Source organism: Microcaecilia unicolor, chromosome 6, assembly GCF_901765095.1.
Source record: "Microcaecilia unicolor chromosome 6, aMicUni1.1, whole genome shotgun sequence".
NCBI classification, from domain to species: domain Eukaryota; kingdom Metazoa; phylum Chordata; class Amphibia; order Gymnophiona; family Siphonopidae; genus Microcaecilia; species Microcaecilia unicolor.
Genome location: NC_044036.1, coordinates 73,206,068 through 73,221,717, shown reverse-complemented (window position 1 = coordinate 73,221,717; position 15,650 = coordinate 73,206,068). Strand labels below are relative to the sequence as shown.

Here is a 15,650-nt window from a genome sequence, read left to right as displayed (position 1 = left end):
TATTTTTACATCACTTTTTGGAGCCCAATGGCAGTCTCAAGACGATGGCGGCATTGCAATTAGATACGACAGACTGGGGGGCATGTTTTGCATATGAACAGCTTAGACATTACACAGCCTCACTACCCCGAGCAGCACTTGGTGTTGATTTGACCACTAAGTTGGAGGAGTTATTCGAGATGGTGTCCGAGGATCCTATCTCGATATCAATACTACATAAAAGGCCGCAGGGAGATCTCACACAATTGGCAGCAAGGTGGACTGAAGATTTACAGAGGGAGGTCAATCCGCGAGATTTGATGAGGGGTTTGGAGAGAGGTTTTGAAATGGACACAAAACGCAAACCTTCGGGAATGCCAGACTAGAGTAATATATCGGGCATACACCTCTCAGTCTAGGATGTGTCGAATGGGGTATATAGAATCAGCCCAATGTAGACGCTGTGGGGCAGCACATAACTTTTATCATGCTTTTTGGAAATGTGTGGCAATCACAGCTTTCTGGACTAGGATAGTTAAGTTCTTAGAGAGGATAGGAGGGAGGAGCGTTAACCAGCTGCCTACGTGCATCCTACTGGGATGTCAATCACCAGTGGAAGGGGGTACGAGGTATCAGAATGTACTGGCTCATAAGGCCTTCTTGGTTGGTATGAAGTGCATACTTGTTAATTGGACACAAGAAGTGACCCCTTCTTTTTGGCAGTGACGGATTCGTTTACATGAATTGCTTATGATAGAACTCCAGGATTCTTTGCTTAATCTTAAAACACAAAGCAAGTTTTATCTCACATGGGAAGAATATATCAACACTATGTCTCAGAGAGCGAGGAGTCATATTATCAACAAACTTGGAACACTGTCTGGCTCTCCCCCGGCAACTAGTGGCAATTGATTGGGATTAAGGGTTTCTTTCTCTTTACCTCATTGGAACTGGCAATGTGATGGTAGAGCAGATGTGGGAGGGGGGGAGGGGGGAATTCAATTGGGGGTATATCAGCAATCACCTTTTCTGATAAGGAGATCTCCCAGGAGGGGTGGGGGGGTGGGAGGGCTATCAGAGTACAGGCCCTCTACCCTCTTCACGGGGGGGAGTAAAAATCTACAGTCTCAACGATCTTTAGTCCAATGCTTCTGTTTTGTCACTATAAAGCTGATATATGTAAGTTGTTGTATTTCTGTGGGTGTGGTAGGGTCACTAGGGGAATTAGGATGGGGAGGTGGGGATTAAAAATAAAAAAAGATGAAGGACAGTTTATCACATTTCACTGGATAATTCACGGTTGTCTGTTGTGTATTCATTGATGACAATGCTGTTTTTTGTAATGTCTTCAATAAAAAACGTTGAAATATAAATGTATTTTTATGAAATGGTTATGTATATTTTTATGTTCTTACTAGTAAAAAAGCCCCGTTTCTGATGCAAATGAAACAGGGGCTAGCAATGTTTTCTTTTGTGTGCATGTGGGAATGTGTGTGTCCGTACCCTCTGGCCTCTCTCCCATCCCCCCTCTGAGTCCTTCACTGTTACAGAGCCAGCGATTTGATTTTGTGCTCTGCTGTTTTCCTTCACTGACTGTGTTACAGAGAGGGCGGGGCAGACACTCATAGGGAAACCGGATATCTCGCCCCCTTCACACTTCCGGCTGGAGGCTTCATAGAACGTTGGTGTTGCTTTTTATATAGAGAGATTTTGTAGTTCTACCAATGACGCAGCCTGAGGGCAAAACGTGACCACATCGGGTTTGTTTTAATAGATCACTTCTTTTTAACTCAGTCTGCTTTCTTGTTTGTTCTTCATATTTTAGTAAGCAGATCTGTACCTCTTTTTGTTTGTTTTTTTAGGGGTACAGTTTAGGCAGAGTCACATTTACAGATGTATTTTATAAAATACATAAAGTATACGCTAACAATTAAATCTGTTTTCAACCTGGTGCGTGTCTGCACCTTGAATATAGGTGCTACTGCTGCTAGATTTGCACTAATATTTTATAAAGTCACATAGGCATCTGTGTCTCTTTATAAAATAGCACCAAAATAGGCATTTTCGGGCTTACTTAACCCTAGGCATCCTGTTAGAAAATTATCCTCTGTGAGAATAATTTTATAATAGGTTGTCTATCAACTTGCCATTTATGGATCCATTGTATATACTCCACTCCTTTTTAAATTTTCAGCAATATTTCTGCTTCCATCACCTCTTCTGGGAGAACATTCTAGGAATCTACTATCCTTTCTGTGAAAAAAATATTTCCTAATGTTGTCCCTGATTCTGCCTCTTTGTGGCTTCATATCATGTTCTCTGATTCTATACCTTTCCTTCCTTTGGAAAAGGCTTATTTGTTCAGGTATTTAAAGGTCTGTATCATATCTGTTCTGTCCCTTCCTCTCCTCTAATCTAGGGAGACTTTATACCTTTTGGCCACATTCCTCTGAACCGCCTCTAGCCTTTTTCTTCTTCTCTAATTTCTACTGAGATACAGCTGCCAGAACTGAACACAGTACTCCAAGTGAAGTCTCACCAACAGACCTGTATAGGGGCATTATGAACCCCTCTTTTCTTCTGGTTATGCCTCTTTATGCAGTCTAACATTCTCCTGGATTTGCCACTGACTTGTCACATTGTTTTGTTACCTTTAGACCCTCAAACACTATCACGCCAAGGTCTGTCTCCTGGTCCATGAACATCAGCCTCTCCTCCTATCACATACAACTCCTTTGGGTTTCCACAAGCAAAATTAATCACACAGCACTCTTCAGATTAAAGGTTAACTATTGTACAAAAATAAGGGTCAAGCAAGATGAAAACGATCTACGAGCAAGCCACCTTCAGCAAACTACTGAAGACCCATCTTTTTGAGAAAATTTACGGAAAGAACCAAAACACAAAGCCCACACTCACTGTTCAGTAATGCATCAATACAGCCACTTCTGAATTCTCATCCCCCGTAATCTCACCACACTCATACCTTTACTCACAAAAAATGTATACCCAATGTTTTCCTGTTATTATATATTGCCCCTTTTTGTTTCCGTTATTTCCTTCCAATGTTTCAGTGCTCTTTTCCATTATTATATTCCTTAACGATACTTTGACTTGTCTCACATACAGTGGGGGAAATAAGTATTTGATCCCTTGCTGATTTTGTAAGTTTGCCCACTGACAAAGACATGAGCAGCCCATAATTGAAGGGTAGGTTATTGGTAACAGTGAGAGATAGCACATCACAAATTAAATCCGGAAAATCACATTGTGGAAAGTATATGAATTTATTTGCATTCTGCAGAGGGAAATAAGTATTTGATCCCCCACCAACCAGTAAGAGATCTGGCCCCTACAGACCAGGTAGATGCTCCAAATCAACTCGTTACCTGCATGACAGACAGCTGTCGGCAATGGTCACCAGTATGAAAGACACCTGTCCACAGACTCAGTGAATCAGTCAGACTCTAACCTCTACAAAATGGCCAAGAGCAAGGAGCTGTCTAAGGATGTCAGGGACAAGATCATACACCTGCACAAGGCTGGAATGGGCTACAAAACCATCAGTAAGACGCTGGGCGAGAAGGAGACAACTGTTGGTGCCATAGTAAGAAAATGGAAGAAGTACAAAATGACTGTCAATCGACAAAGATCTGGGGCTCCACGCAAAATCTCACCTCGTGGGGTATCCTTGATCATGAGGAAGGTTAGAAATCAGCCTACAACTACAAGGGGGGAACTTGTCAATGATCTCAAGGCAGCTGGGACCACTGTCACCACGAAAACCATTGGTAACACATTACGACATAACGGATTGCAATCCTGCAGTGCCCGCAAGGTCCCCCTGCTCCGGAAGGCACATGTGACGGCCCGTCTGAAGTTTGCCAGTGAACACCTGGATGATGCCGAGAGTGATTGGGAGAAGGTGCTGTGGTCAGATGAGACAAAAATTGAGCTCTTTGGCATGAACTCAACTCGCCGTGTTTGGAGGAAGAGAAATGCTGCCTATGACCCAAAGAACACCGTCCCCACTGTCAAGCATGGAGGTGGAAATGTTATGTTTTGGGGGTGTTTCTCTGCTAAGGGCACAGGACTACTTCACCGCATCAATGGGAGAATGGATGGGGCCATGTACCGTACAATTCTGAGTGACAACCTCCTTCCCTCCGCCAGGGCCTTAAAAATGGGTCGTGGCTGGGTCTTCCAGCACGACAATGACCCAAAACATACAGCCAAGGCAACAAAGGAGTGGCTCAGGAAGAAGCACATTAGGGTCATGGAGTGGCCTAGCCAGTCACCAGACCTTAATCCCATTGAAAACTTATGGAGGGAGCTGAAGCTGCGAGTTGCCAAGCGACAGCCCAGAACTCTTAATGATTTAGAGATGATCTGCAAAGAGGAGTGGACCAAAATTCCTCCTGACATGTGTGCAAACCTCATCATCAACTACAGAAGACGTCTGACCGCTGTGCTTGCCAACAAGGGTTTTGCCACCAAGTATTAGGTCTTGTTTGCCAGAGGGATTAAATACTTATTTCCCTCTGCAGAATGCAAATAAATTCATATACTTTCCACAATGTGATTTTCCGGATTTAATTTGTGATGTGCTATCTCTCACTGTTACCAATAACCTACCCTTCAATTATGGGCTGCTCATGTCTTTGTCAGTGGGCAAACTTACAAAATCAGCAAGGGATCAAATACTTATTTCCCCCACTGTAACTCATCACAATGTAATCCATAACCGAGTTGTAACAAATTGTATTTCTATGATTCATAATGTATTGTAAGCTACACTGAGCCCGCAAAAAGGTGGGAAAATGTGGGATACAAATGCAATAAATAAATAAATAAATAGATAACTTTTTATTGGAAACCGAGACAATATCCACACATAGCTTTCAGGAGCTATGCTCTGTATCAGATCTGAATACATCCCGCTTGTTGACAGAGAACAAGAATGCACATAAACTATATTTTGAATTGCAATGGCTCTCTTTTTACACTATTTAAAGAAAGTTAAACCAATTGGAAATTAAAACAAAATTAAAGTAATAAGATGTATTCCCTACCTTAAAGCATTACCTTGAGCATCTACTTCAGCTTCCAAATTTATAATCTGTTCTTCTAGCTGAGGTACATTGGATACATGAGTACCTAAAGCAGATTCATAAAAGTAAACCTAAAAAAAAAAAAAGAAAAATACTTGTTACCCTACATGTGGCACAAGTGCCATGAGTCCCATAGAGTGAATCCCTTCTTTAGTTCTCATAGTAATGCCCCAAGAGTTATTGTGCGCAAGCTCTTCTAGAGAATGTGTATCAGGCTTGTACTGGAGTTTGGTGTGCAAAGCAGCACGTGTAAGGCTGCAGTGAATGGATCTAAGACAGAATTCACAGAAGAAATGGCTACAGTGAAAATGCCAGTCTCCTAAGGGATACTCTCAGCTCTTCACAGTATGGAACCCTATCTGTGAGCGGGTCCAGTCCATGAGGAGAGTTAGAAGACATTGCCTAGTGAATCTGGTCTATACCACAGGTGTACAGAGAGGATCTCCTTTTACCTGCTGTTCTAAGAAAGAGAGGTGTACAAGTAGAGAATGAGTCAAAAGATTCCTTCCTTAGGTAGCCAAGAGAAACCACATGCTTTAAAATATATCAGAGTTTTATTCTAAGACCAATATCTGAACTCTGTCTAAGATGTATCAAGATTGATTTGAACTGGGAGATTTGGGATCCCAAAGTTCCAAATTAAACCCATCCTAGAAAAAGTTTCAAGAAAGAGGGATCTGTGAATATGTGAAATGGAATGTCAAATGGAATCCATTATTGCTTAGGACAAAATTGGTCTGCACTCACATTTTCCATTGCAGCAGTTTGTATATACTTTGCATGTCAATAAAAGCAATGCAAGTTTTGGAAGTTTTTGGAGTTGCCTCCAATCATTTCAGGCCTTGACAAAAATAATTCCATGTCAAAGTTACCTTGCATTAGAACCATGCACTAAAGTTCAACACACAGTTTCCAAAAACAAGCCTAATGTAAAAATTTTACTCTCCAATGCAGTAAGCAAATAGCATACAAATAGGCAAAGTACATCAATCTGAAAAAAAATTAAGCTCTAGAGATTTATTGATGTTGAAATTGCCTTTGCACTAAAAAGCGAAGATACTTACCTGTAAGCAGGTATTCCCCGAGAACAGCAATCTTCATATTCTCACAAGTAGGTGACGCCGATCTGCATCACCCAGTCCGGCATTTGTGGAGCATGAGCCGCGCTCCACCACGCATTCAAGGGTGCTTTCCCGTCCATTGCGAAAACGTGGTCTCCTCAGTTTAACACTAAAACAACAAATAAAGGAAAAAAATAACCAAGGAGATAACTCCAAGGGGAGGTGGGAGGGATTGTAAGAATATGAACCCTGCTGTCCTCACAGCATACCTGCTACAGGTATCTTCGCTTTCTCCGAGGACAAGCAGGCGCCTATATTCTCACAAGTGGGGAATCCCTAGCATCCAGGCTCACCAAAAACAACAAACATTGGTCAATTGGGTCTTGTAACGGCGAGGACATAACAGAGATTAACCTGAAACTATATACAATCTGAATGAAAGTGCAGCCTTGAACAGAATAAAATGGGCCTAGAAGGGTGGCGTTGGATTCTAGACCAATAAAACAGATTCTGCAATGCTGTCTGCCCAAACCGACTGTCGTGTCGGTTATACTGCTCAAGGCAGTAGTGAGATGTGAATGTGTGCACTGAAGACAATGTCGCAGCCTTCAAATTTCTTCAATGGAGGCTGACCTCAAGTGGGCTATCGAAACAGTCATGGCTCTGACATTATGAGCCGTGACATGACCCTCCAAGGTCAGCCGACCCTGGGCATAAGTGAAGGAAATGCAATCTGCCAGCCAAACTGAAATGGTGCGTTTCCCAATGTCGATCCTGTTGGGATTGAAAGAAACAAAACGCTGGATGGACTGTCTGTGGGGCCTTGTCTACTCCATGTAGTAGGCCAATGCTCTCTTGCAATAAAAGGTGTGCAAGCTGCTTTCACCAGGATGGGCATGAGGTCGGGGAAAGAATGTTGGCAAGACAATCGACTGTTTCAGATGGAACTGTGACACCACCTTCAGCAGGACCTCAGGGTGCGTGCTTACGAGTACTCTGTTATGATGAAACTTAGTATAAGGTGCATCCACTACTAAGGCTTGAAGCTCACTGACCCTACGAACTGAAGTAACAGCAACCAAGAAAACAACCTTCCAGGTCAAATACTTCAGATGGCAGGAATTCAGGGGGCTCAAAAGGAGCTTTCATCAGCTGGGTGAGAATAACGTTGAGGTCCCATGACACTGGTGGAGGTTTGACCAAAGCAAACCTCTCATGAAGCAAATAACTACAGGCTGTCCAGAGATGAGCTTACCTTCTACACACTGATGATAAGCACTAATTGCACTAATGTGAACCCTTACAGCGTTGGTCTTGAGACCAGACTCTGATAAGTGTAGAAGGTATTCAAGCAGGGTCTGTGTAGGGCAAGCAAGGGGATTTAAGGTCTTGCTCTCACAGCAGACGGCAAACCTCCTTCATTTAAAAGAGTAACACCTCTTAGTGGAATCTTTCCTGGAAGCCAGCCGGACTCGGGAGACACCCTCCGAAAGACCCAAGGAAGCGAATTCTAGGTTCTCAACATCCAAGCTATGAGAACCAGAGACTGGAGACTGGGATGTAGAAGTGACCCCTCATTCTGTGTGATGAGGGTCAGAAAACACTCCGATCTCCATGGTTAAGTACATAAGCAATGCCATGCTGGGACAGACCAAGGGTCCATCGAGCCCAGCACCCTGTTACCGACAGCGGCCAAAAGAACAAGCAATTTGTCCCGTCCCTCCTAGAAATAGTGTATTATTCCCTCGTCCATTCAATAACATTCTATGGCCTTTTCCTCCAGGAAGTCATCCAACCTTTTATTGAAGTCCGCTAAGTTAACCGCCTTAACCACTTTTTCCGGCAGCGAATTCCAGAGTTTAACTATGCATTGAGTGAAGAAACATTTCCTCCAATTCGTTTTAAATTTACCACACTGCAGCTTCATCACATGTCCCCTTGTCCTAGTATTTTTGGAAAGCGTTCTTCGGAGGATAATTTCAAAAGAAGAGGGAACCATATCTTCTGTGGCCAGCACAGCACAATCAGAATCAAGGTTCCACAGTCTTGTTTGAGTTTCAACTAAGTTTTTCCTACTAGAGGAATCAGAGGATAAGCATACAGAAGACCTGTCCCCCAACTGAGGAGGAAGGCATCTGACGCTAGGCTGTCGTGGGCCTGAAGCCTGGAACAGAACTGAGGGACCTTGTGATTTATCTCAGTGGCAAAAAGATCCACCGAGGGAGTGCCCTATGCTCGGAAGATCTTGCGGGCTATGCCCATGTTGAGAAACCACTCCTGTGGTTGCATTATCCTGCTCAGTCTGTCGGCCAGGGCATTGTCTGTGCCCGCCAGATAAGTGGCTCAAAGGAACATGCCATGTTGACAAGCCCAATGCCACATCCAGCCAACCTCCTGACACAGAGGGCAAGATCCGGTGCCCTTCTGCTTGTTGGTGTGATACTTTGCAACCTGATTGTTTGGATGAGAACAATTTGGTGAGATAACTGATCTCTGAAAGCCTTTAGAACGTTCCAGATCGCCCGAAGCTCCAAGAGGTTGATCTGAAGATTCGTTTCCTGGGAGGACCAAACTCCTCGAGTGTGAAGCCCTTCTACATGAACTTCCCATCCCAGGAGAGATGTATCTGTTGTGAGCACTTTTTGTGGCTGAGGAATTTGGAATGGAAGTCCCAGAGTCAAATTGGATCGAATGGGTGTAACGTACACTGTGGAAGCCATGTGGTCCAACAACTTCAAAATCTGCCGAGCTGTGACCTGCTGAGAGGACCCAAGTGAGATGAGATTGTCCGCTCTCATCTCTGGGAGGTAAGCTCGATCCCTCTGTGTGTCGAGCAGGGCTGCTATGAACTCCAATCACTGGACAGGGTGTAGATGGGACTTAGGGTAGTTTAAAATGAACCCTAGTAGCTACAGCACCCGAATAGTCATCCGCATGGACTCTTGAGCACCATCCTCTGAGGTGCTCTTTACCAGCCAATTGTCGTGATACGGGAACACAATGACTCCCAGTCTGAGTAGCGATGCTGCAACTACTGCTAGACACTTGGTGAAGACCCTGGGCGCTGATGCGAGGCCAAAAGGCAGCACCATGCAATACTGAAAGTGATGTGTTTCCAGTCAAAATCGAAGATATTTCCGGTGGGCTGGAAGTATCGGAATGTGAGCATATGCATCTTTTAAGTCCAGAGAGCATAGCCAATCGTTTTTCTGAATCATTGGGAGAAGGGTGCCCAGGGAAACCATCCTGTACCTTTCTCAGACTACAAATTTGTTCAGGGCCTTTAAGGTCTAGGATGGGATGCATCCCCACCTGTCTTCTTCTACACAAGGAAGTACCTGGAATAGAAACCCTGCCCTTCTTCCCCTGGTGGAACAGGTTCAACCACATGGGCCTTCAGAATGGCGGAGAGTTCCTCTGCAAGTACCTGCCTGTGCTGAGAGCTGAATGAATGAGCTCTTGGTGGGCAATTTGGAGGTTTGAGGTGCCAATTAAGGGTGTATCCGAGACTGAATATTTGAAGAACCCACCTGTCAGAGGTTATAAGAGGCCACCTTCGGTGAAAATATTTGAGCCTCTCCCCCCCCCCCCCCCCCCCCCCCCCCCCACACCGGCAAGTCATCCAGGACGGATACTGTTACTGCAGCTATGCTCTGCTGGAGCCAGTCAAAAGCTTGTCCCTTGTTTTGACTGGGAAGCAGCAGGGGCCTTAGATACACGCTGTTGATGTGAACGAGCGTGCTGGGGCTGAGCCTGAGTAGGCTGACGAGCCAAAGGAGTTTACCTATGCCTACAATAGTAGTAGGAACCACTCCAGAGCTTGCCAAAAACCTTTCTAGCTAAGAAAGTGGATGCAGCAGGTGCCCAGTGGGAGAGAAGAGATTGTATCAATATGCATCTTGCTTTGGTCAACGGCCTCCTCAACCTTCTCTCCCAAAAGGTTATCCCCCCAGCAAGGGGCATCCGCCAACCACTGCTGAACAGAACGTTCCAAGTCAGAAACACGCAGCCATGAGAGTCTGTGCATTGCTATACTTTGAGCAGAGATCCTGGATGCCACATCAAAAGTGTAGTTAACTGCCCCGGCCAAGGACTTTCAACATGCCTTCTGCTGCTTGACCAACTGGTGAAAAGGCTCGGCTTGCTCCGGAGGGTGTGCATACACCAAGTCCGACAGCTGTCGCACCGAGTTTCGAAAGTAGATGCTCATGAAGAGCTGGTAGGACTGTATACGGGAGATGAGCAATGAAGTGTGGTACATCTTCCTCCCAAAAGAATCCAGGGTTCTTGTTTCTCTGCCTGGGAGCACTGAGGCACAGTATCTAGTACACCTGGCTCTCTTGAGAGCAAACTCCACCACCATGGAATTGTGAGGCAACTGAGGCCTATCAAAATCAGATGTACCGTGGATCCAATACTGGGTATCAATCTTCTTGGGCACAACAGGGACCGACAGAGGGGACGCCCAGTTCCTGATGAGGACTTCCTTGAGTACCTCATGGAAAGGTGCAGTCACAGCCTCCTTAGGAGGAGATGTGTAGTTCAGGACCTCGAGCACCTTGGCCCTGGGCTCATCCTGCACTTCCAAAGAAAATGGAATGGCCTCAGCCATTTCCTTTACAAAAGATGGAAATGAAAGGCTCTCTGGGGAGGGTTCAGAGGGAACCCCATAAGACTCATCTGAGGAAAAGTATCTGTGATCTTCCTCTGAATCCCATGAGTGCTCGTCCTTGGTTTCGGACAATATCTCTCTATGAGAGTGCAGAGACCAAACCTGCCTCAAGGCTGAGGTACCATGTCTTTGAGAGCGTCGTCGAGAAGTCGACTCCCACCTATACACCGCTGAAGCTTCCTCCACCAATGTCGTGGGGGGGGGATTATGCCAGCTTGAGTGGCAGTTGACACTGGACCACAGGCTGAGGGCTAGACGGGGCCGCAACAGGAGATAGAGTAGGCGCAAGCACCCCCGACACCAAGGCACACCATTGCATAAGGCCATCCAGCGGCTCTGGAAGCAAGATCCGGATGTGCTCATCGAGGGCCAACACTGGGAAAAGTTGGGGTGCCGGTTGAGGCACAGGTTATAAAACCACCTAGGTCAATGTGGGAGCGGGATTTTGGCTGCTTGGAGACAGGTGCATCGATACCTCCTGTATGGATGGGGAGCGATCCATCTGGCGCTTCTCGGGTGCCGAATCCCTCAATGCCCTGGAGCTCCCGGCACCATGTATCGAGGATGACTGATGATGATTCTTGGCCTTCGCCCAAAGCGTGTCACCAAGGCCCCTTGGTGCTGACAAGGGTGTCGTCAAATCCTCACGTTGCCTCGGGGTCGGGTCCGATGGTGGATGGTCCCGAGGGGCCTGCACAGCAGGAGGCCTTCAGACAGGTGGAGACCCACTCGACGCCTCACTGCTCCCAGTGTCTAAGGGTCTAGAAGCAGCCATGCATATCGATACTCCCAATGCCGGTGCGATGCTCGACATCGATGAACCAGACTTGGTTCCAAAAATTCTCTCTCGTTAAGCCTCTCGGGAAACCTGGGTCCTCCTTTTCATGCAAAGACAGAGAACACAGTTAGCAGGCCTACGGTCAGGCCGAAGACACTGCAGATACCAAGAATGGGTGTCCTTTCCTGAGATAGTCCGATTGCACCAGATCCAGCACTTGAAGCCACTGGAAGTCTTCATGGACATGGACGGGAAAACTTCACCGGCTAAATCACACAACTCGATGGTGCCTAAAAAAAGGGTCAAGGCACAGAGAGAAAAAGACCTGGACGAAATCAGGGCCTAAAAATGGCCCAATGACACAAAAAAAATAAGTAAACTTAAAACCGGGCAAAACAAATTTAAGAAAGGAAGTTAAAAAAAAAAAAAAAAAAGAGGTCCTATAAGAGGAGCCACAAAAAAAAAAAAAAAAAAGCACCTTCTCCTCATGCAGAAAAAAGAGAACTGAGGAGACCGCAGTTGCGCATGGGCAGTGAAGCGCGGCTCACACTCCACATAGTTCTCTTTTTAGCTTTGGCAAAATGCAGGACCGGGCAACGCGGATCGGCGTCACCCACTTGTGAGAATATAGGAGCCTGCTTGTCCTCAGAGATAAAAAAAAGTGCTTATTTATTCACACCCTGGGTGAACCAGTGTTTGTTATGATTTTTGAATTAAATGATGTTGTGCAGTGATTAAAAATATGGTGAAAAAGTTGGGCATCCTCTGACCTTTTGTGAGGCTGCGCCTTCACCAGATATAAGCAGAATTTAATTAATAGATACTACAGCACTAAAAAAAACAGGAAAAATAGGAGACAACTCCAAGTTTAGGCAGGAGAGTTTGTGAGAATATAAGACCTGCTGTCCTTGGAGAATACCTGTTACAGGTAAGTATCTTCGCTTTCTCAGAGGACAAGCAGGCCATAATTCTCACAATTGGGGGCATTCCTAGCATCCAGACTCACCAAAAACAACAAACATAGGTCAACTGGGCCTTGCAACGGTGAGGACATAACTCAGATTAACCTGAAACTATAAACAAACTGAGTGAGAGTGTAGCCTGGAACAGAATAAAACAGGCCTAGGAAGGTGGAGTTGGATTCTAGACCCCAAACAGATTCTGCAACACTGTCTGCCCGAACTGACTGTCGTGTTGGGTATCCTGCTTAAGACAGTAATGAGAACTGAATGTGTGGACTGAAGACCACGTCGCAGCCTTGCAAATTTCTTCAATAGAGGCTGAACGCAAATGGGCTACTGATGCAGCCAAGGCTCTGACATTGTAAGCCTTGACATGACCCTCCAGAGTCAGCCCAGATTGGGCATAAGTGAAGGAAATGCAATCTGCCAGCCAATTAGAGATGGTGCATTTCCCAATGGCGACCCTCATCCTGTTGGGATCAAAAGAAAGAAAAAGTTGGGTGGACTGTCTGTGGGACCTAGTCTGCTCCATGTAGTAGGCCAATGCTCGCTTGCAGTCCAAAGTGCACAAGGTGCTCTCGCTAGGATGGGCATGAGGTCGGGGAAAGAATGTTGGCAAGACAATCGACTAGTTCAGATGTAACTCCAACACAACCTTTGGAAGGAACTTAGGGTGTGTGCAGAGGACTACTCTGTTGTGATGAAACTTAGTATAAGGTGAATCCACTACTAGAACCTGAAGCTCACTGACCCTACAAACTGAAGTAATAGCCACCAAGAAAATGGCAATGAATGAGTACAATTTGGTGAGAAAGCCAATCTCTGAAAGCCTTTAGAGCATTCCAGAATGCCCGGAACAAGCTCCTTGAGTGTGAAGCCCATCCACATGATGCATCCGTTGTCAGTAATTTTTGCGGCTGAGGAATTTGGAATGGAAGTCCCAGAGTCAAATTGGATCAAATGGTCCACCAACAACAGAAAGTGAACAAGCTCTGGAGACACTCGGATGACATCTTCTAGACCTCCCATGGCTTGGCAACACTGGGAGGCTAGAGTCCATTGGGCTGATCTCATGCAAAGGTGTGTCATGGGAGTCACAAACTGTGGAGGTCATGTGGCCCAATAACCTCAACATCTGCCAAGCCATGACCTGCTGAGAGGCTCGAACATGAGAAGCCAGTGTGACTATAGCATTTGCTCTCTGCCCCGGGAGAAAGGTTTAAACTTTCTGCATATCGAGCAGGGCTCCAATGAATTCCAAGTGCTGAGCAGGGCGAAGATGAGACTTGGAGCATCTTAAAAAGAACCCTTTTAGCTCGATCACCCAAATAGTCCTCTGCATGGACTCCTGAGCACCGTCCTCCAACGTACTCTTTACCAGCCAGTCATTGAGGTAAGAAAACACATGCACCCCCAGCCTGCATAGTGACACTGCGACTACTGCTAGGCATTTGGTAAAGACCCTGGCAGCAACATGCGGTACTGGAAGTGGCACGTTACCAGCCAAAACTGAAGATGCATATGGTGTGCTGGATGTATCAGGATGCGAGTATATGCATCTTTCAAGTCCAGAGAGCATAGCCAATTACTTTCCTGAATCATCAGGAGAAAGGTGCCCAGGGAAACCATCCTGAACTTTTCTTTAACCAGGAATCTGTTCAGGGCCCTTAGGTCTAAGATGAGATGTGTAACCCCCACCCCCATCTTCTAATGCAAGAGGAAATACCCAAAATAAAATAAAATCTCCGCCCTTCTTCCCCTGGTGGAACGGGCTCGATCACATGGGCCTTCAGAAAGGCTGAGAGTTCTTCTGCAAGTACCTGCTCGTGCTGAAGTAATGAGCTCTCTGTGGGAAATTTGGATGTTTCAGACATCAAATTAGGGCGTATCTGAAATGGACTATTTGGAGAACCCACTGGTCGGAGGTTATAAGGGGCCACCTTTTGTGGAAAAACGTCAGCCTCCCCCTGTCCGGCAAGTCATCCAGCATGGACACTTTGACAGCGGCTATGCTCTGTTGGAGCCAGTCAAGGCTCTTCGGTGCCGACAAGGATCATGTCGAATCCGACGCTGGACAATCCTGGGGGCCCTGCACAGCAGTTGGCATCGAGACAAGTGGAGATCCACTCGATGCACTACTGCTCCCAGTGTCACGAGGCCCAGTAGCAGCCATACGGTCTGATACTCCCGATGCCGGTGCAGCCCTCGATGTCGATGCCAACGCCGCTAACCTCGATGCCAATGTCGAGGAATTGTACCTAACTCCAAAACCCCTTTCACATTGAGCCTCTCTGGCAACCTGGGTCCGCTTCTTCATCCGAAGACAGAGGACAAAGTTAGCAAGGTTATGGTCAGGCCCTAATCACTGAAGACACCAAAAATGGGTTTCCTTGCTAGAGATGGTTGGATTGCACCGGGTACAGCACTTGAAGCCACTGGGAACTTGAGTGGACACGGACGGAAAAACCTCTACAGCCAAATCAAATTAATCGATGGTGCCTAAACAAAAGGGGCAAGGACCCAGAAAAAGACATGGGAAAAACCCGGCCAAAGTCAAGGCTTAAACGAGTCCTAAAGATGCGGAAAATAAAAAACTTAAAACTTGGGAAAAATTGAATATATGGGAGAGAAAAAAAAAAAGGAGACCTGAGCACGAGCATAGCAAAATAAGGTGAAAAATGCGCTGAGGCACAAAAAAAGCCCTTTTCCAGACCATAACATAGTAACATCAGTAACATAGTAGATGACGGCACAAAAACAGCTTCTCCTCACTGCGGTAGAAAAATAACTGCGGTAAATACACTCTCACAGTGGGCAAGAAGGTTCTCGTGCTCCACAAAGCTCTGTTTAAGCTTGTTAGAAGCTTGGGACCAGGCAACGCAAGATCGCGTTACCCAGTTGCAAGAATTATGGCCTGCTTGTCCTCAGAGGATGGAGAAAAATCCTTCACAGGTTAAGTTCTATAGGAGAAATGCAATTAGAACCAGGTTTGCATTTTATACATTTCAAGCAAACGTAAGCATTAACATATGTAGAGGCTCAATTATGGAAGTGAATGCATTTTATCTGCTGCAAAAATGTGTGCTC

At 45.8% G+C, this 15,650-nt stretch overlaps 1 protein-coding gene across 5 annotated transcripts in view; it reads right to left on the bottom strand.

The window, feature by feature from the left end:
* Positions 1-15,650, bottom strand: part of CCDC18 (coiled-coil domain containing 18) — a 251,047-nt gene that overhangs the window by 204,633 nt on the left and 30,764 nt on the right. For all 5 annotated transcript variants that reach the window (XM_030205711.1, XM_030205709.1, XM_030205710.1 and 2 more), the window contains one exon: positions 5,052-5,161. In XM_030205711.1, the coding sequence (XP_030061571.1) occupies positions 5,052-5,161 (110 nt within the window). The remainder of the gene's footprint in view (positions 1-5,051; positions 5,162-15,650) is intronic.